This window comes from Euprymna scolopes, chromosome 35 (genome assembly GCF_053919585.1).
Source record: "Euprymna scolopes isolate OS-2025 chromosome 35, ASM5391958v1, whole genome shotgun sequence".
Classification (NCBI taxonomy): domain Eukaryota; kingdom Metazoa; phylum Mollusca; class Cephalopoda; order Sepiida; family Sepiolidae; genus Euprymna; species Euprymna scolopes.
The window spans coordinates 35018437-35041015 of record NC_136516.1 but is presented as its reverse complement, the minus strand read 5'-3'; the positions used below and the strand labels follow the sequence as shown (position 1 = coordinate 35041015).

General features: G+C 33.6%; 1 protein-coding gene across 1 annotated transcript in view; it reads right to left on the bottom strand.

Annotated features, from left to right (window-relative positions):
* The window catches only part of LOC145259809 (GTP-binding protein 4-like), a 64569-nt gene that overhangs the window by 6167 nt on the left and 35823 nt on the right, over nucleotides 1–22579 (bottom strand). Inside the window, exons 8-14 of the mRNA XM_080117602.1 lie at nucleotides 20941–21048; nucleotides 18195–18284; nucleotides 16171–16278; nucleotides 14165–14239; nucleotides 12866–12917; nucleotides 11328–11428; nucleotides 4001–4113 (exon numbers count right to left, since the gene is read on the bottom strand). Coding sequence (XP_079973728.1) covers nucleotides 4001–4113; nucleotides 11328–11428; nucleotides 12866–12917; nucleotides 14165–14239; nucleotides 16171–16278; nucleotides 18195–18284; nucleotides 20941–21048 — 647 coding nt within the window. The remainder of the gene's footprint in view (nucleotides 1–4000; nucleotides 4114–11327; nucleotides 11429–12865; nucleotides 12918–14164; nucleotides 14240–16170; nucleotides 16279–18194; nucleotides 18285–20940; nucleotides 21049–22579) is intronic.

Sequence of the window (22579 nt, the reverse complement as noted above, 5' to 3'; positions counted from 1 at the left end):
CACATAAATGTTGTAATACCAGAAAAAATTCCATCTATGCATTAAAAAACAAGTTAAACAACTCAACATGAATTATGCATTTTATGTACAAAAAGCAAAATCTAATATTAGGACCGTTTAACAATGAATATACTGCACGGTTTCTTTTATATTATTGTAGATTATAACATCTGCTAAATTGCTCGCACTCGCCTCTCCAAAATGTGATTTTCCCTCCTTTTTAGGCAATTACATATGGACACGCTGAAAAACTTGGTAGAAATTTTAAAATATATGTATATAAAAATTTAATGTAAAATAATCTAAGATTTTAGGGCCATTGCAACGTTTTAAGGCAGTTAACCATAATTTTTTTATATTAATTCTAAGTTTTGACAAAGACTTTTTTTTTTCTGTTGATTATTGAGTCATTTTTCTGCTCTTATTTTTGGCATGATTTTATAAGAGTTTATTATTGTGAAAATCGTTCCAGTAATTTTGCCATTTATTTTGCATGTAAATGTTGAGGCTTCTTTTAATGTCTGTATGTGAGGGTTTGAAATTTGGGTCAATAGGATCGTTGCAAGTTGATATTGCCACTACGTTCATTGCTTTGTATGCCAATGTGACTGGGTATCAAGCAAAGAATTATTTCTTTTTTGTTATTTACTTGCTGGAATTTAACAAATAGATCTGCTATGCGCTAGGCAACATGGTGAGTAATGCAACATGATTCATACAGATTTTCAACGACTTTTTCAGACAAAATTCAAGTTTTAAAAACAAAATTTGATATATAAAGAATGATATAATAAACCAAAAAACTAAAAATATTTAAAAAATATTTTAATAGCATTTATTTCAATTTTGAATTTCACTTCCGTCAAGTATATGGATAGTTTCGAGATAAAGGGGCGTAACTCTTGAATTGACAAAACCAACAATAATGATGCAATTTCAAAATAATGTTTTATTTTGATTTTCTTTTTAAAAATTTAATATTTTAATAGTATTTATTTCGATTTTATTTTTAATATTCCAACACAAATTTTTTTATTGGACATAAAGAATACGATTTTCAACCCCTTTTCAAGACACTTCCCACATTTTGAAAGTAATAGAAATAAGGCCTTTGCAAGACAAAGCTCAAAATTGAAGGTTTTTTCAAGCCTGTGCAAACCCTGTGTAGTCATTTTTTGTTACCATTTTAAAAATGGAGGGATATGAGATAACTAACCTATTGCACGCTAACAGATTAAATTGAACATCTGTTTTCAATCTTAGCTTTTGGCATCCATTTTTCATTTGTTAAAATTCATGACTGAATATTAATATACAAGCACGCTTTGCCAATTCATAATTACTTCATAAATCCACTTGAAACCAAAATTTAGGTACTTATACAGTTTAATCAAGACATTAAAAAATGAAAATATCGAAAACAGTTTGTACGTATGTGTTATGGAACAAAAAAAAATTCAATTAATTTCATCAAGTAGTTTTTTGTTTTTGTTTACAGCGAAAAACAATTTATAATACTGAACAAAAGCTTCGATTTTTAGGAAGAAAAGCTAGTATTAAAGATGGGGAGGGAGTGCTGGCACTTTAAATTGAGTTATCTTTCTGTGGCGTGTTTAAGAAATTCCAAAATGTCTGCCTTCAACGCGCTGTCATAAAAACGTGTTTTTCCGCTGTTAAAAAAAACAAAAAAACTACTCGATCAAATTAGGTGTACTTCAGTCCAAAATGGATACGTACAATATAACCTTTTTTCAATATTTTCCTTTTTTAATGTCTTCATTAAATTGTACAAATACCAAAAATTTAAATAAACATGAGTTTCTTGTAAACACAAGACAAAATGTTTTGCAATTATTTGTATAAAATCAATAAATATTAATATTTTTGTAGTTTTTACAAATGTATTTATCTTTTAAATAAAATCAAAGGAAAAGAAAAAATTCAATTTGTCTGAGCAATGGAGTGTGTGTATGTCTTAAACACAATAAAAAAAAAAAGAAAAAGAAAAAAAGAATCTGGCATTACTAGAGAAAGAGGCAACAAAGAGAGAATGACAGCAACAACAATTTTTCTATATTGTCTTTAAGAGTATACTGTCTTCCATAGTTGTCGTCTCATCACGTTTTTGGCCAAGTAAGCCTCTGGCCAGCTTTTGGATAGGATTGAAACTGCTATCTTCAGACATTGCTCACCTGGAACCATAGAGACGTTGAATCTCTGTTTTTTGTTTGTTGTTTTTTTTTTTTTTTTTTTTTTTTTACATGGAGTTCACCACTTATCAAGGCCCAATGGCCACTCAGAGATAAGGGTTATTGTGTGTACAGTAATCAAAGGGATAGTGTAGCAATAGTATTGGAGAATTTGTAAGGTGTCATTACTTGGGGGGGGGGGCGGTTCATCAGGAATTTGTTTGTGTTGGACTTGAAGACATCCAGGTTGAAGTCGGGAGGGAAACAGGCAAGCGGAACAGAGTTCCACAGGCGTGCAGTTCTAAGAAAAAAGCTTTGTTCATGATATCTACGTTTTGATTTAGGCACAGATAGGGAGTGGGGAAAATTATTGACGGTGGTTTCAGCTAGTCGGGTGTCTTTTGAAAAAGATTGGCGAGGGAGGACCAGAGAATGAAGCTCAGACGAGCACCTGCCATGGAAATAACGATAGAACAAAGACAGGCTCGCTACGTCTCTTCTGTGGGAAAGAGGTTGCAGGGTAGAGAAAAGGGCATCCCCCACCAAGCCACGGAGTTTATTTTGTACTCTGTCAAGGCAGGATAGGCTGTTTTTAGCAGCCCCCGTCCAGATGTGGCAGCTGTACTCCATCTTTGGACGTACTTGGCTCTTATACAGATAGAGAATTGCATCATTAGTGAGATATCTTCTGGAGCGGTAGAAGGATCCCACCATTTTCCCAGCGACCTTGGCCACAGACTTGATGTATGTGTTCCATTTAAGATCAGGTGTAAAGGTCAAACCCAGGAGCTTATCAAAGCCTGGGGCTTCCTTTAGTCGAGAGCCATCCATTTCAATTGATGCCAGATGGGGATCAGAGCGTTGATGATGTAAGGATAGGAGCTTAGTCTTAGATGCATTAAAGGTAACCAGACACCTCTTTCCCCACTGTACTACGCGCTCAAGATCAGAGGAGAGAGAATCAGAGAGAACATCATTATTTACAGCCTTTGATGTGTTGCCATAAATGGTCGTATCATCAGCATAGATGTCAACGAAAGATTTTAGTATGTGTTTTGGGAGATCATTGATGTAGATCAGGAAGAGAGTTGGGCCCAGTATGGACCCCTGAGGGACTCCAGCATTAATACTGTGGGCCTCTGATTTCTGCCCATCAACCACTAAGCCCGCCAGAAGCTTACTTGGCCAAAATGTGGTGAGACAACTATGGAAGGCAGTAATTGCTAAAGATACAGTTAAGAGATTTGGAGTTCCTATCCCGTCGCGGTTACCACCTGATGAAGGTCAGAGGAATAGTTGGCCAAATTTCGTGAAACAACAACTAAGAAAGATGAGGATAATAGTCCGCAATAAATAAATTAACAAATTGTCTTTAAGAGCCTCCTTCCCAGAGAGAGAGAGAGAGAGAGAGAGAGCGGTCAAATGCACTCCTCTTTATCAACTTTCATGCTTTCTAGCCAATATGTTAGTTTAATGAATATGTTTTAGGAACTGTATTCATAATTTATCCTGATTTTTTTTTTTTATTAAATTATTTTAATTACTGTTTAAAACTATTACAAATATATAGGAAATATAACACGATAAAATTACAAATGAATAACACCAAACATCAATTCATTATAGACTTTAAAAAGTAGTTATGCAAATTAAGCATATTTTCAAATATCATGTATTATTGACTTAAATAACAATGCGCCGTTTTGATGATAACGTACGATTGATAAATGGACAAATAAAACTTTCTCCATTTAAATTGTTTAATCACAGTCAGGACAGTAATAATATAAAAAAAAATTTTAAACACTTACATGGCAGCTGTTTTTTTGAGAACCTTGGAATCGTCATCGTCTTCGCTCTCTTCAAGTTCATAGAAACCAGCTTTGATTCTTAAATCCTCTTCTTTTTCAAGAGCATCTAATTTCTGAAAAAGACAAAATGATCAGAAATTTAATAAAATATTCAAGTATGATTCTAATAAGATATTTCTAGTTGACTTCAATATGTCCTACCTATTTTGGTTAGGCATCTCCATTTTGTGATACCAAATAAGGTAGGTCATTGTTACCGGTTGTACCAAGTGTATGTGGAAGGGGGGGGGGACAAGCAGGATAACGGTTCTTATGTACCGTTATGACATCACTAAGTAGTAACATAATCTAATGGGAACCTGTGCGGCAATGATTTTAACAGCATTTTATATTTTATTAACTTTCTTAGATGTTACACACAAGGTCAGATGAGTTTTTGAAAAACCAGCGCACTTTGCTCCATAAAAAATATGCTTGAGTAGCCCATCAGCATTCCCCAATAGTAGCACCTCAGGCAATTAGCAATAATCCACTTTTCAAGCCTGGGAGGATGTGCCCCATAGGATTACTCAGGACTAAACTCCAGGACAGACAAAATAAAGCCATACCAGCTTGGCCAACTCTGGCAGAATGGTTGTTGAAAAAATTGATTGATTGATTGATTGATTGGTTTTACGGCATATCAACCTATGTGGTCATTTAATGCCGGAGTCCTTTTTTTTTTTTAACTTTTTTTATTGGGAGGGGGGGAATGACTTTTTCAGCCTTTCCTCCCTTTTTTTATAAAATTGAACTAAGAAATTAAATGTTGTATTTATACATGGATGTGTATATCTGGATGACTTTAAATTTCCTTAAATTTTCTTATATAAATTTACTTTCCTTAGGTATGCTAGAATATTTGCTGAGTTGACCTTTTCAAAAAGGTCTTCCATATTGCTTTCTGTATAATATAATTTTCTAGTTGGGGCAAGGTCATCACACCCAACTAGGATATGTTTTACTGTGAGTGTCTCCTGGCATGGGATGCACTCTGGCGCCGATTCTCCATTTAGTATATAAGAATGAGTAAAGTTGGTGTGCCCTATGCGCAGCCGAGTCAGTATCACATCTTCTCGGCGTGATCTCTTGATGTCCGGACATCGTTCCTTAAGTTCAGGTTTGATTGAGTATAATTTGTTGCCCTCTTGCTGACTCCACCGCAGTTGCCATTTTTCCTGTATGTATGCTTTTATCTGGGGTCTAAGATCAGTATGTGGAATCTTAAAATTGTCAGTTGGAAGGTGAGAAGATCTTTTTGCAGCTGTATCTGCCCTGTCATTGCCTTTGATCCCCACATGGCTGGGGATCCAGACAAGAATAATGTTTTTAGTAGTTGAAAGGATATTGATTTTTTCTATTAATTTTGTTGTTAATGGATTTTCTTGTTTTTGATTTTGTATAGATAATAGGACTGATAGAGAATCTGTGAGAATGATGAAGTTTTTGGTGGTTTCCTCTGAAATTATGTTGAGTGCTAGATCAATAGCTATAGTCTCTGCAGTGAATATAGATGCTTCATTTTGAAGATTTCTCTTGATTGTGGTTTTATGGTACGTTGCTGCACATCCAGTGTGATTGTTGCTTTTAGACCCGTCTGTGTAGATAAAGGTGTAGTCTAAATATTGTAACTTTAAATGTTGAAGTTCGTCGTGGTATTCAATAGGGTTTGTGGTAGATTTGGACTTTTTGTTTAGGTTGAGTTTTATTTCAACTTGTTTCATGGTCCATGGGGGTGTTTTAGGCAGTATGAAGTTGTGAATGCTGGAGATTGGAATTTTCGATTCTTCAATGCTTTCCTTCATTCGGAGCCCGAACGTTTTGATAGTTTTTCTTCTCATGTTAAAGAGTTCTTCATATTTAGGATAGAAGGTACATTGGTATGCAGGGTTGTTTGGGCAAGACTTCAGTTTCAGTAAGTATTGAAGGGCTAACTTTTCTCGCCTTAGATCTAGTGGGGGTTCGTGTGCTTCCGTGTATAGACTGTTCACGGGGGAAGTTCTGTATGCTCCTAGGGCCAATCTTAGGCCAGTATGGTGAATAGGGTCTAGGCTTTTTATATATGATGTTCGGGTTGATCCATATATGAAACAACCGTAGTCTAGCTTTGAGCGGACTAGTGCTCTGTAAAGTTTAAGGAGTGTTTCCCTGTCTGCACCCCAATCGGTATGTGCTACCACTCTCAAAAGATTTACAGCTTTGTTACATTTTTTTTTCAGATAGTTTATGTGTGGGATGAATGTTAACTTTTTGTCAAATAAAATCCCTAAGAATTTGTACTGGTCAGTAATGGGTATGGGCATTCCTTCCATGGTTAGGACAGGATCATTATGCATGTTCTTTAGTTTGCAGAAATGCATGCATTTCGTTTTTCTTTTGGAGAATCTAAATCCATTTTCTTCCGTCCATCTCATTACTTTGTTTAAGCACAATTGAAGCTTCCTTTCTATTATAGATATATATCTAGATCTACAGCATATTAGGAAGTCATCCACATATAGGGAGCAATCTACCCCAGGGTTAAGGTTTTTTACAATGTTGTTAATTCGGATACTGAACAGGGTCACTGACAGTATACTCCCTTGAGGTACTCCATTCTCTTGTTCTTTCAAGTCCGAGAGAGCTGTGCCAACCTTTATTCTGAACCGTCTATTTTTAAAAAAATTTTCAATAAAAATTGGCATTCTGCCTTTTAGTCCAAGCGCCTTCAGATCCCTTGTAACACCGTACTTCCACACAGTATCGTAGGCTTTTTCCATGTCAAAAAACACTGCTGTTAAATGTTCTTTCCTTACAAAGGCTTCTCTGATGAAGGTTTCAAGTCTGACTATGTGGTCTATTGAACTTCGGTTTTTCCTGAATCCTGTTTGAAATTCTGTAATAAGATTCTCTGTTTCCAGGAACCAGATTAGTCTTTTGTTTATAATCCTTTCCATGGTCTTACAAATGCAGCTTGTTAGAGCTATTGGCCTGAAATTCAATGGATCTGAGACGTTACTTGATTGGGATTGGATGTTTGAGTTTTCAGATTTGGGGATTGGTATTATTGTGGCCTCTTTCCAGGTCTCGGGTACGTTTCCACTGGACCATATAATATTGAAAATTTCAAGTAGGTATTTCATTGAGGTTTCTGGAAGTTTTTTGAGGATTTCATATGGAATTTCATCGGGCCCTGTAGCTGTGTCATGGGATTTGGTTAGCGATTCTTTTAATTCAGGCAAGGTAAGAGGTTGGTTGTATTTTTCAGTATTTTGTGATTTAAATAGAATTTTCTTTTTCTCTTCCTTTTCTCTAATCTTTTTGAATTTCTCTGTTTGTCTGTCACATGATGAAATTTTTGATAAATTATCTGCCAGGTTATTGGAAATGTCTTTTTGATCGGTGTATATTTTGTTGCCTTTAGAGATGTGGGATATTGGTGTACTACTACACTTTCCTTCTATTTTCCTCATCATGTTCCAAACTGTTTTCGCCTTGGTATTCACATTAATTTTGGATATATAATTTCTCCAGGTTGTTCTTTTGGATTCCTTTATGATTCGTCTGGCTTTTGCTCTGTTGTTTTTGAAGAAATCCAGATTTTCGCTTGTTGGATACTTTTCGAATTTTCTCAAGGCAGCTCGTCGAGCTCTGATGGCTTTTCTGCATTCTTTTGTGAACCAAGGTTTGTTGTGATTGTTGGTTTTGGTTGTTTTCGGTATGGTATTATTTGCTATGTTTGTGAGTGTTTTAATGAAGTAGTTCAAATGGTCATCTTCATCATTCTTTTCGATAATTAATTGGTTTTTGCACTGTTCCTGGAAGTCTTTCCAATCCGCTTTATGTAGGTTCCATTTGGGTGTTTTTTGTTCAGTGCTAGTGCTTAGACTTTCCAGGATGATTGGGAAATGATCACTCCCACAGGTGTCATTGTGTACTTTCCAGTCATAGTCCATATATATGGAAGGATTACATAAGGTAAGGTCAATGGCGGTGAAAGTACCTGTTGCTGGGTACATATAGGTGTAGTTTTGATTATTAAGGAGGCATAGATTATTTTTATTTATTATGTTTTCTATTTCTTTTCCTTTTTTATTTGTTTCTTTACTTCCCCATATTACATTGTGACTTGAGATCTCCAAGTAGAAAAAAGGGTTTAGGGAGTTGTTTTATTAATTGAGTTATCTCAGTTTCGTTGATTGTATCTTTTGGAGGGATGTATATTGAGCAAAGTGTTATAGTTCTATGTAGAGTCACTGAAACTGCAATTGCTTGCAAGTTTGTGTTTATATTTATTTTTCTTTGAGGGACTTCATTCTTAACAAGTATTGATGTGCCTCCAGAAGCTCTGTCCGTATCTTTATTTATGTAGTTGTAAGATGTGTAGTGTTTTATGTTGATGGTATTATTTTCTTTCAGAAAGGTCTCCTGTAGACAGACAAGTGCTGGGCTCATATTTGTTATTAATAATGTGAGTTCATTTTGATTTGCTTTTATCCCTCTGATATTCCATTGTAATATTTTGTTCATCATTTGGAATTGTGTTAAACTTCCATCGTCTCCAATCCCTCAAATCTATTTTCTGTCGGAGTCCCTGTTCGAGATATAGATCGGGATCTTTCTTTTCCTGTTTTTGTTTGTTTGTTTTTTTTGTCTGGGGGGATTTTTGATTCTTTTCTGGCTTGTGATGTGTTTGATGGTTGTTCGGTTGTTTTTGTAGAAATGGTTTGTGGTTTTGTTTCTTTTTGTGGTTCAGTAGTGTCTTTACTTAATATTATCCTTGGATTGGTTGCAGACATTGCACTATTCATTTTCCTCATTTCTTCTAATAGTTCTTTCATTTCCTTTATTAGTTTGCTTAGGACATCAATTTTCTTGTCAGTTGTATCCGTTACATGTATATGACCATTTTGATTGTTGATTGGATTAGTTTTTTTTGTTGCATCTGCATATGTTTTAGTTTCGATGATTTTCCTGGCCTCTGGGTAGGATATATTCTTTATATGTTTTAGTTTGGTCACTTCTTTTTCTCTTTTCCATATTTCGCAATATCTAGAGCCAGCGCCATGGTTTCCCAGGCAGTTGGCACACTTGAAATCTTTTCTGCAGTCAATGTGTGGGCCACTTTCTCCACATCTTCCACACACTGGTAATCGTGTGCACCGATCTTGATGGTGTCCAAACTTCTGGCACTTGAAGCATTGGAGGGGGTTTGGAATATAAATTTCTACATTTATTTTCATATATCCGACTTTCACTTCTTTGGGTACGGTGAGGGAATCGAAAGTTAGTATATATGTATTGGTATCGATTTTCTCACCGTTTTTTTTAATTTGAACTCTGCGAACATCTAACACATTCTGTTTCTGTAAGTTTGTCCGGATTTCCTCCAAGGGACAAAGTGCAAGTTCGTGGCTTTTCACTACTCCTTTGCAGGTATTTAGGGTTGGATGTCTGTAGCATTTGACTTTGATGTTTTCAAATAATTTTAGTTTCAATATTTCTTTAGTTTGTTCTTCGTTATGGGTTTCTATTAGTAGGCTGCCGTTAAATTGTTTTTTAATAGACTTTGGTTTTAGAGTTTTAAGATTTTTTTCAATTTTAAAAGGTGATAGTTTGCTCAAAGGAGTTTCCTCCATTGATTCTATTACTACGAATGTTGAGTTCCTTGGTTTTATCGTCTCTTCGTCAGAGCTACTGATGTCAGAGACATCAGAGTGGGTTCTCTTTGGGTGGTTGGGTGGTTTTTGGGAGGAATAAGCCATATATTTTGTTTTCTTTTTTTGTCATCTTTGTTCCCCACCTACCTCGGAGTCCTATTTGGGAAGAGCCTGGGGGGAAACCCATTCGCCCAGCCTCTACAGGGATACAATGATGATATACCCGACTTTGGTGGTATCATAATGATTATCTGTTCTCTCTTGATATTGCTATGGGATCTGTAGCAATCCTGAGGGGTTTACAGCCTCGTCATCGATATTCACACCTAATCGATTGACCCTCAGCCACCGCTTTCCATCATATATTAGGGAGTAGGGTTATTTGTGGGAGAGGGGGGATGTGTTGAATTAGTAGTGGGTTTTTGGAATGGGCAATATATGGTGGGGCTTGGCGTGACTGGCCGATTGGTCGGATCGGGCCTCTCCGACCGCCCGTCTAATCGAAGTAAGGGCCAAAGTAATGTGTTGCGGTGCCTAAACTTCTATGTATCCTGGTTTAGGTTCGCTCAATCACCAGGATCACGTCCTAAGACTTTACGGGTAGCAACCCACGGCTAACTGGTTGCCCCATTGAGGGATTTTTACCCTCTGCAGGGGGACAGTCGGTTTGTTCTCATGCCCTACCGACACGGCAAAAAAATAAATAAATAAATAGATAATTTAATAGAATATATTTGTTTTCTTTTTCTTTCTTTTTTTTGTTGTTTCTTTTCCTTTTTAAAATCTGTTTCTATTTAACCCATAGTTGGGACCCTAACAGGTACTACCACTCCGGGTCAGGGTGGACCTGGGAGCAATGGCAATTAAGAGGTGGCTCCACACTCCCCAAGCCCGTAAGCTGGACCTCACCATCGGATGTAGTTTAAGGTCATATCCAGGACCGGGAGTAAGGAAAAAATAAAATAAAAAGGGGGGGGGGGAATAGCCTGTTGTTTTTGTTTTTGGTTTTGCAGAACATAATTAAGTTTTACAAAAAAGATCAGAAAACAAAAAAAACGTCAATGTAGGTGCATTTCGTCTCAGGAAGCCACAGGGCAGCCTGATCTGGTAGCACCAGTGTTGAAAAAATATTCTCGACTAAAGACACATAATTACAAAGATAAATATCTTTACAGTTTCCTTAAAATAAATAATAGCACTCGTTTCCTTTAAATAAAATCCCCAAATTATCTTCCTTCCATTCTTTCATTCTCTGTTTCACTTGTTATTTTTTTTTTCGCAAGATCGATAGATTGGTGTCAACGGTAGTCGCTGAAGCGACGTGGTTGCTATGGAAACCAGTCATAAAAAACGTCGCTCAACTCTTAAGGGTTTTTTTTTACGATTTTAAACTATTGAGATAAAAATAAAGAAATTCAATAAATGAAAGTATTTATTAATACATCAAATATTCAAACAAGAAATCAAAATGAATAATCCTTATACTCTTTATTTTGATTTTGTTTGATGGATTAATAAATATTGTAATTTATTCAATTGTTATTAAGTTGCTTGTGTGTGCATATATATTGAATAGTAATTACAAATCAATTTTAAAAATAGAGGGGGGGGGGATAGGTCATACAAAGGACATAAACATTTTTTTTTACCTTCATAATGTCTGGATCGATGAAATCTGCAACATTTCGTCCACCCCAGATTTCAGGCATAACATCATATTTTTCATCTGGATTCGCCAAATCCCAGTTTTCTGTGGAGAGATAGAGAAAAAAAAAATTGAAAATTTAATTTTTTGTTTCGTCTTTTGTATAAAAGATTATCATTACTAGCACACAATAGAATTTTAATTTTGATAATTTTACTTTTAAAAAATCTTTTTCTCATGAAATACCATAAAAAAGGTTTTAAAAAATAGATTCCTTCTATGATGCAAATCAAATCCCTCGTCTACATAAATTCTTGATAACTTTATGGGAAAAAAAAGTCTGGTGCTGGTCCAGAATTCTATATTAAAAATAAAAAAACTGTATGATGTACATACTCATAATGGAAAGGAAAAAGAAAACATTGTATTCCAAAAATCACATGAATTGCTAGGTTTATTTTTAAATGATCATAAGCATTACAAAAAAAAAAAAAAATCTGAGTGATCTCCCTTATTTTTTGAGATAAGTTTTCAAAATGGTGTCAATCAGTTGCTCTTTGGTTAGCAATAAAATTTTATTTTCTCATTTAAGAATAAAACTATTTGACAAAGTTACATAATTTTTGGTGTATGATATTTTCTTTTCATCACAAGTATATACATCATAGATTTTTTTTTTTTTTTAATATAAAATTCTGGACAAGCACCAAAAATGTATATCTATACATAATGGAGATGGTATGTGCCTGTAATCAGAATTTCCTCACATTTTCATAACGCCTATTTCATAATTTAAAATTCAATCAAGAAATAACATATCGCCTTCCTTCAATCTCAAAAAACAATGGATACCCTCTGTAAGAGTAGCTTCGCATGTAATTGTGAGGTAAAGGTTGCGCAATCTCCAATTACACCTCTCCTGAATTGGCACTACTTTAGTCCAGTGGAAAGGAAAAAAGTCCAGGACAATTGGAAACAATGTCAGGATAAGCGGAGAGCAGACACAGCATCTGGAATTCCCAAATGATCATCCATTTTAGGTACTAACCAGGCTCAACATTGCTAAACTTCTGTGATCTAATAAGAACCAATGTCAACATAATCATGCCATATATAACATATGTAAACATTAATTTACCATCTTGATAGGTTTCACCAGAAGAATTAAATCTGCAATTTTTTTTTTTTTTTTTATACATGCAAAACATTTTCAATTTAAAAAAAAAAAAAAAAAAAAAAACGTATCCTAGGGTCACCGTATCCCGTGGTTCTACTGTATTTAAAAAAATCATATTCTGATATTTTTCATTACAATAAATGTGAAAAATGATTAAATAAACTAGATGAATATCCGTCCCAGGATGGGTAAAATTAACTCCTTGAAAAGAAGTTTTACATCACTTTTATGCCCCCCTCATGAAGATATGATTTTAAACATCATGTCTAGCATCTTTATTACATAATTTTGCTGACCTTGCTAGTAAATCAAGCAGAAGAGCATGTTGTAAAGAAAACTGTTTTCCGATAAAGATTAATACTTACTCCGGAGATCCAAGGTATAATCATCTCCCATTTCCTGCTCAATATCTTTCTCCTGAAACAAAATATGGATATCATCATTAAGGATAGAAAGCAATTCAGTTAGTGAATCCCTGGCAACACCAGGCAGATACAAATAGTTAAAAGTTTGTATTCTTTCATGCAATTTAACCATAGGGATGCATTTAGAGATTTGAAACACTTCCATAACCTTTACCCCCCCCATTCATTTGACATCAGAATACACTTTTAGATTTTATGTAGATTCTACAACCTTTTCTTCTATAGAACATAGACATTGAATTATATATACATATATTATTCTGAAAAGGGTTAAAATATCAAAACCAAACATTTAGCAGTATTAACTAGTACATTAAAACCTTTTATACCTTTATTTTTAGTAAAGCCTAACTTTTTTTTTATTTGGATTTTTAAGTAAATATTTGAACACTGCTGCTGTTTACATAAAAAAAAAAAAAATGAAACACTAAAGTCAATTTTACTTTTTGCTCATTCCCTAGCTTAAACATCTTTACAGAAATCCAAATAAATTCAAAAGATTTTTCACTTATTACACCTATAGTACCACTGAAACAGCTCGCTGTTATTCAAATGCAACAGTCTTGAAATACTGTATATATAGTAGAAAATGAAGATCCAAACAGTTATTTTTATGCCAAATTTGAATAACTACTTTTTAAACATTCCATAATAAATTAATGGTTGGTGTTATTCACTGGTAATTCAATTGTCCTACTAGAATGGAGACCTGACATTACCAGATACAAAGTACATTTGTGTAAAATTTCAAAAACCTCAGCCCAGCCATTTAGGAGTCCATACAGAACAAACTCACACAAAGTGCCTTTTATACATAAGTAGAGTTAGATTTTTTTCCTTATCTATGCAACAGTTTTGTTGATATTAACAGTAAACCGATTTAATAATAAAAATTAAGATAAATTACCAAAACCTTTAAAAATATTCATTTTCAAGGGAGGTAATTTAAATGAATTTTTTTTTTTTAAATAGCATTAATAGACTTTAATGAATTGTAAATTAAAAGAATAATTAGTTAGCTTACTCGATGGTGGGCAGATAGTTTTTTTTTTTTTTTTTTTTTTAATATAAAAGCAAATTTATTTTCACAGTATTTGAACTTTTTCAATCAATGACACTAAATTTACTCATTATGTAATATTGTAAATAAAAACTTCTTGTTCATAATGATGGTGATTGATAGCTTAGTGTAATATCTTTGATGACAATCAAATGTCGCGCATAAAAATTTTAACTTACCAATTTTAATTTTGTTTCCATTTCCATTTGTTTTCGTTTTAATAAAACATTTGGAGGAATTGTTGGAACACGTTCCTAAAAAAAAAAAAAAAAAAAAAAAAAAAAAAAAATTTCAATATAATATCATGGTTTACAGAGTTTTCACTACTTATTCAGATTCTGGTCCAAGTTCGGATAACATGACATTGCTATCTCCCAGCATGGTTATGGAAGCAGCCAGAAGATGACGATGTAGCAGATGAGAAATTTCAATGAATTCGTAAAGTTCATTTAAACCAAAAAAATAATTTTTTTTTTTACAATTGTTATCCTCTATTCTTCGTATAAAATTAACTTATTTGAAACTTTCATTGTAAAGAAACAAAATTCTTGAAACTGAAAAGTAAATTTCTTTTGCTTTCATGATTGTTTCCATGTTTTCGTTAACAATGAGTACTTGTACAGTTTAATCAAGACATTAAAATATGAAAATATCGAAAAAAAAGGTTATATTATACGTATCCGTTATGGAATGAAATTCTATATAAAAAAAAAAATTACACTCAATTTCATTTTTTTTTTTTTTTTTTTTTTTTTACAGCGAAAAAATTTGTCATGATACCGAGCAAAAGGTTTAATTTTTAGGAAGAAAAGCTAGTAATAAAGATGGGGAGGAAGTGTTGGCGCTTTACATGGAGTTATCTCCCCATGGAGTGTTAAAAATTTCACAATGGCTGACTTCAACACTCTCATAAAAACGTGTTTTTCCGCTGTAAAAAAAAAAAAAAAAAAAAATTTTTTTTTCAGAGATCTTCAGTCCAAAACGGATATGTACAATATAACCTTTTTTCGATATTTTCATTTTTTAATGTCTTGATTAAACTGTACAAGTGCCAACAATGTAATCGAAACTTATCTCAAAAAGAAAGAAATTTTACTTTCATAAAATTGTTTTAGATTTTTTGTTTTTATTTTTCCTGGACAAAATGATTTTCAAATGGCTGCCATTTAAAAAGAATAAACCGAGCATGCAAGGTCCCCCTCCACAAGTGAAAAATTTACTTTCACCATGACTAATGTTTATGCAAAATTTTTTAAAAGTCCAAAGCGTGGTTATTGAGAAAAGAACGAAAAGTGAATTACTACGTTCAATCCTCCTTTTGTCGAGAGAGGGAAGGACATAAATTGGTTCATACAGAATTGTTTCCCTTTGATTGAAACAAAATAATATTTAAAAATGAATAAAAACATGGGATGTTTGAGTACAGCTTGTTCTTAAAATGTGGAGATTCAGGCATAAAATGTTTTCTCAAAGTTGTTGCATTTTTTGTGTCAGTGCATTTTTTTTTTTTTTTTTTTACAAAGTCATCTCTTATTAAGGCGCAGAGGCCACTTGAGGATAAGAGTTAATGAGTGTACGGTAGTCATTGGTACAATAATGTAGCAATCATTAGTGAAATTTGGTAAATTGGATTACTTAAAAGGGACGGTTCGTCAAGATTTTTGTCTATGTTGGACTTGAAGACAATCATATTATAGTAAGCTGGAAAGCATGCAAATGGAACAGACTTCCAAAGGCGTCAAAATTCCAAGAAAGCTTTGTTCATGGAATTCACATTTAGATTTAGGCGCAGATAAAGAGTGAGAGGAAATTATTGATAGTGGTTTCAGCTAGACAACATGTTGACCCATTTATCATTTATTTGATCACTTTTTAAATTTTAACGAGGATACTGATTTCAGCACGACACGCAAAGGGGTAAAAGCGTTTTTACTTTGAATGCAAGTTTCTATTTTGACTAATAGTAAAGAAGCACCAGTATTTTGTTCTGATTACGAACGATCGCTCATCATGATTACAAGCGATCGCTCATCATGATTACAAGCGATCGCTCATCATGATTACAAGCGATCGCTCATCATGATTACAAGCGATCGCTCATCATGATTACAAGCGATCGCTCATCATGATTACAAGCGATCGCTCATCATGATTACAAACGCGTGTACACATAAGTTAAACATACCTTGGTATCCCTTTTGTTAGGCACGGCAACGTGTAACCGGCTTAAGATATCACCTTTTCGCTGTTTCAGTTTGGTTTCAACTCTGTGAGACAAAAGACGATCACATGCCTGAAAAGAGAAACAAAATGATAAAATGCAGTAAAGTTTCAACAAAATCCTCTCTAGTTTTTTTTTTAGATAGAAATTACTCCAGACATGGTGTGAAGCCACTTGATGCAAGAAATGAAAGATAAGTCCTGAAAAGACCAAAGAAATAAGTAGGATGAAAACAGCATTAAGTAAGCTTCACAATCTTGTAGTTCTTGGAAAGAAGCTATTTTGTGTGTGTGTGTGTGTGTGTGTGTGTGTGTATAAATGTGTATGCGTGCTTGTGTATCTGTACATTTTTTTTTTTTTTTTTAATGGAAATTTTTCTACACAAAGCATAAAGCCACTTGATGTAAGGAATTGAAAAGAAAAGATTATCGCAAAGAAAAGATACCTATTTGCCTTAGTCTTGAAAAGACTTAAATTGTCTGGGGTTTTTTTTATGAAAGTCACTCAAGACAAGAGTTGAAGCCACATGATGTAAAGGAGTTAATCATAATAAAAAGAGAAATAAAAAGAGAAACACTTCAAGACAAACCAAACATGAAAACAATCCCCACCACTATTATTTAATCTTTTGGACTACAAACAGGCTAGACAAAAACTAAGACCTTCAAGTGTCTAATAGAGAAGAAAGAGGTTACAACATTGGCTGTCAAAAACATCTTTCTCATTTTGTATTATAGACAACAAACCGAAAAAGTGGTAACGAAATAAATACATAACAAATGTTACCAAAGGCAAAATAAATTACTCTTCTACCTAGCTCAATAATTTCAAGTGTTTCAAGTTTATTCAGTTCGAAAAACAAGTGTTACATGAGAACAAGAAAAAAAAAAAAAAATAGCCAACGTAAGACGGTTACATATTTGGAGTTTGAATAATCGTTCAAAAATCGAAAATTTAAAATACAGGTAGAAACGCACCTAATAAACATCACTGTTATATTTATTTGTTATATACTCATCTTTTTCATTCTACTGTCCAGGATAAAAAAAATGTCCAAAAAGTCTACCTTTAAACCAGAGGTCTCCAAACTTTTCAAACAGGGGGCCATATTGCTAACTTTTTAGAGCAATCCAGACCAAAATAAATAAAATGACTGACATGTTTCATACTTTTTTGCTTATTGGCTTTGTTTTTTAGTAAAACTTTTTCAAAATCTCATTTTTAATCATTAATTGCTACGTCTTTATAACTCTTACATCTTTATACCTCTTACATCCATCCTTATTACTTCTTTGCATGGTTCATTTAACCTTTTGCCACCTATTGACTTGCTACCTTAACTGCTCTACATACACTCATCCATTTTTTTTCAATGTGACCAAACCAACAAAATCTCCTGTTGCGTACACATCTTCCAATTACAGTCCACATTTAATCTGCTTCTGAGGTCATCAGATCTGCCAGTCTGTAAGACTCAAAATTATACATTCATTGTCCTATCATTTCTCTCCATGCAACACATATCCTCAACCCTAACTGGTCAGGTTTAACTTCCAGACATCATCACAGTGGGTACACATGCCTGATAGACTCTTCCTTCAAGACCTGGGGTCTTCAAACTTTTCAAACAGGGGAGGGGGGGGGGTATCTTTTTAGAGCTACGCAAGGCAAAATAAATAAAATGACCAGGACGGGTTTTATACGGTTTTGCTCATTAGCTTTGCTGTTTTAGTAAACCTCATTTTTTTTTAAATTATTTTCCAAACAAAAAAAAACAAACTATTTTCACGCCTTTCAATTAAAAAGAAAAAAAATCCTGAATATTTTAATATTTCCCATAAGAGCTCCGTGTGTCAAATGACAGACTTTGGCGGGCCGAATCTGGCCTGTGGGTCGTAGTTTGAAGATCCCAGCCCTAAACAAACCAATGAGTGGCTAACCAAAATCCGGTTTTATATAATAAGATTTGTTTTGTCGCTAACACTTACCTCCATCTTTACATTCATCACTCCTTCTTCTGTAACCGTACTCATATACAAGACTGGTATATTGTCATCTTCAAGACTTTTAATGGCAGCCTGTTCAGAAGAGAGAGAGAGCAAAAATAAAAAAATGATTTTCATATATTAATAATACATGTGTCATATTTATGCAATAGAAATAAAACTTGAATTAAGAACGGATGAGAGAAGTTTTATATTACGATTATATTTACATTCTATGCAAGAGATTAGACACAAGGTCAGGTGTAGTTTTGAAAATTCGGCACACAGGGTGACATATACAAAGTAGCTAAATCAGTATTGGTAGGAGCAACTTTGGCGATTAGCAATAAACTAATCTCTTCTCAGAGAGATGGTAGAGCCAGGGAAGGTTTAACCTCATGAGACCAAACGGAACCATACCTCAGCAACAAAGTGAGGAAGGTAATGGTGGCTCAGTGGTTAACGATGTGAGCTGATAATCTGGGTGTACTAAGTTCGAATCCAGGTGATCTTACAGAAATACTTTCATGTGAGGATGTTGGCAACCTTCACATGGTCCCTCCCAAGTAACCAATATATTTCTAGAAAGAAATTCATAATTTAAAGATATCGGGAAAATGAATGCCATCAAAACTCATCATCGAACTGAATTTCGAGGATGTATCCCTAAACAGTACAAAAAACCCTTACTCAAGCTGTGTCAGGTAAATATTTCTATATTACGATAAGCCATGAATCATAAGTAGTAAATTTCCATACACGTTAAAAAACGGTGCTGTGGTGGTTGAGCAAATTTACTGCTCAGAATATACATTTTTTTTTTTTTTTTAAATGTAATCACGATTAAAAATGCTCAAACAGAAAAAAATAAAATCTTTTTGTAATTTTCTGCCCCTTTCAATGGATCTTGCTTAAACTTGTATTTTGTACCCTTCAATCAGTTTTTATTTAATCTGTATAAAGTTGGGCTATCATAATTAAAGATGTTCAACAGAAAAAGAAAAATGTAAAAACTCTTTACCAATAAGTGAATGTAGTTTGCTTGGAGCATCGTCTAGTGTGTGTATATATATATATATATATATATATATACAAAGGAAATTTATAGAAAGCAATGTAGAGATGCAACAGAACAGCACAAACCAAAGCAAATTAAGATATAAACAGTGAAATAAGCTATACAGATTTAATTTTTATTAATACATATGCATTTTTTTAATATTTTATACTTGCATGGAGTTCTTACTTGTATGGCTTGATGGAAGTACCATATTGTATGATATTTCAGGAAAATTTCCTTTCCTCAGATTTTTGTTGTAATTTTCTGATTGCCTTAATCTGTATATATTGCTCCCTTCAACCAGTCTCAAGTAGGTATCCGTATAAAGTAGGGATATGTATTGCACTAACAGTGAGATTAAAATACCAATTTAATAAATAATTTAATAAAATGATAGATTTCTAATATACGGCCCATGTGTAGATGATCAATATCGGAATTTTTTTTTTTTTTTTTTTTTTTTTTAACTAATTTGCATATTACTTTCCAAAAATAAACCTAACTATGCTGGATACTGTGGTGGAAGCAAGTGAAAGTAAAGGACTTGCTTTAAACATCTCAAAAAACGGTAAGTATGACAGTATCCAAAAACACCCAAGCACCAACAATATTGCAATGTACCAGTTAAACAACTTGATAAATTCAAATATCTGGGATTCTGGATCACGTGCACGATTGAAATACAAAGCCACCTTCAAAAGATTATCATCAATCATGACCAACAGAAACATTAAAATAGACACCAAATTCAGAATACTCCGAATGTATATATGGTTTGTTCTATTATATATGGTTGTGAGCGCTGGATAATAATCACCACCATGATGAGGAAAAGACTAGAAGCAACTGAAACTTAGTTCTCGAGGAGAATTTTGAAGATATCCTGGACAGAAAAGAAAACAAACCAGGGGACATTAGAATTGGCAAACACAGAAATGTTTCTAATAAGAACAGTACAAAAAAGACAAATGAGATTCATGGAGGCGTGTCTACAGAAAAGCAGAACTGACAGAAAAAAATCATAGGTAGAAGAAGCACAGGACGGCAGCAAGAAACATGTTGACAGTCTGAATACCTAGGTAACATCAAAAATGATGAGCAACAATGAATTCATGAATGCCGAGATAGAGAGAGACGGAGAACCATAGTCGTCAATGCCTGTACCAAGCAGGACACAACTTTATGATTTACAAATTTTTTTGATGTCACATTTTGGGTGAAAATAATTTTTCCATTTCTTACGTTTCTATGGATTCTAATTGTTGGTTTCCTTAATTTTCCAGGGCAACACTGGACAGCATCATATTTGGTCTGACGTTTGTTTTACATGCTGGCATATGTTGGGCAACTTTTAAAAATTGACTTCAAAACTAACCTAGCTTTGGCCAGGTCACTGTTCAAATTACATAATCTGAGATGTGACAGATTTTCTTAGGAAGTAATTTCCTTAGTTGAAGCTCCATGTTTTTACAGGCCGAATGTCATTCCTGACACCAACCCAGTAAAGTGATAGGCACCAGTGTTTTTATTGAGAAATCATCTTCAGGTGATTGCCAAGGCTAAAAGAATGATTCATCTGCTTTAAATCATACGATTAAAAACAAAAAAAGGTTAATCACTGAAAGTCTACTTTATGCTTGTATTTGAGATAAGATTTAAAAAAAAATATAAAATACAAATTGAAAGTACCTGCTTATTTTCGGGTAAATCTGCAAACGTTGTAACATCAATTTTGTTGACACAGACTAAAAGAGGTTTGTTCACAAATAATGGCTTTATGTTTTGGAAAAGAGCAATCTGAAAAGAAAAAATAAAAAATAAATGCAAGTGTTGAAAAAATTAAATTAGTCGAATAAATATTTTAAATTAAATTATTTGAATATTAAAAAAAAAAAAAATTTATTGAATATTAAATTTTTTTTTGAATATTAAACAAAAAATAAATTAAAAAATGGGTACATGTTTAGTTTAATCAAGACATTAAAAATCGCATCCCGGCCATGCCTATTTCACTGACGAGGAAGGGGGGGGGGGCAAGGGAAATAACTTCATTACCACTTTAAGTGTGTCAAAATTTGATGACATTTTGAAACATGGACAGAAAAAAATCTATAAATATTTTAGTCTTTTTTCACTTATTTTACAGAGTTTCTGTCCTTTTTTAATCCCTTGTTCGTTTAAAGGTACCCCCTTTTTGTCCACGAAATAGGTAAGATGGTTGCGAGAACATCAATCTCAATAAAATTTGATTTTAGTCTGTAAAAAAAAACAAAAAACAAATTACGTGATTTTTTTCAAATGAAAAGTTAATTCCATAACGGCTACATACAATATAATTTTATTTCAATATTTTCATTTTTTAATGTCTTGATTAAATTCAATAAGTACCAAAAAAAATGTTCCATAGCAAAAACAATAAGTTAAGCAAAGTTCTTTGTAAATTGTGAAAAATGTTTTATGGAGTTTTTCTTTTCACAAATGGCAAAAGTATTTCTCAACGGAAACGATGACGAAGGATGTGATTTAGGATTGTGTGAATTTGTAGTTGAATCATTAGATTTCTTTACATTAGTATATTCCTGTGGGTTACATACTCAGCTAGAAGACACCGAAGCAATTATCAAATCAGCTGTAAGAAGAGGACAAGTTCCAATGCAAGCAAGAAATTCATTTAAACCAAAAATTACCTAACATTAAGTAAACATGACCCCCCCCCCCATATTTAGAATGGCTTTCTAAATAGAAACGGAAGGAGCCCATGTTTTGAATTAATTGTCTGGCAATTCAGAATCTACTGGTTGCTTGTGTAATCTGCTGGAAGATGCCAATGTAAAGTTGTCAGAGATTGGGTTATAAACTGAATAAGTACCTAAATTCGATACCTGATAGCACATAATACTAAAAGTATTATTGGCATCACAAATTATCTACAATGCTCGTATTTGCAAATACATTAAGTAGAAATTAGATTCTCAAAAATGTCAAATCTATATATCTATAAAAGTGAGAATGTGTGTGTGTGTGTGTGAGGACACTTCCCAACCTATACACTCAACAAATTTTTAATCTACAGACTTGAAATTTGGTACATAGGATATTCAGACATTTCAGTTTTCATCTGGAAAAAAGGGCTGCTAAGGGGTCAAAATTGAAAAATTGGTTCGTGGGCATCATCGGATTTTTATCTGTGTTAACCGTTTCACGACTGCGCATGCGTGAATGATTCACAAGACAGATTCCTTATGTTAAGAATAAGTAGGTCTGAAAAAAGTTTTTAAAGATTGTGTCCAGCTGGCCTAATGGTTATAATATTTGACTCACTGTTTTT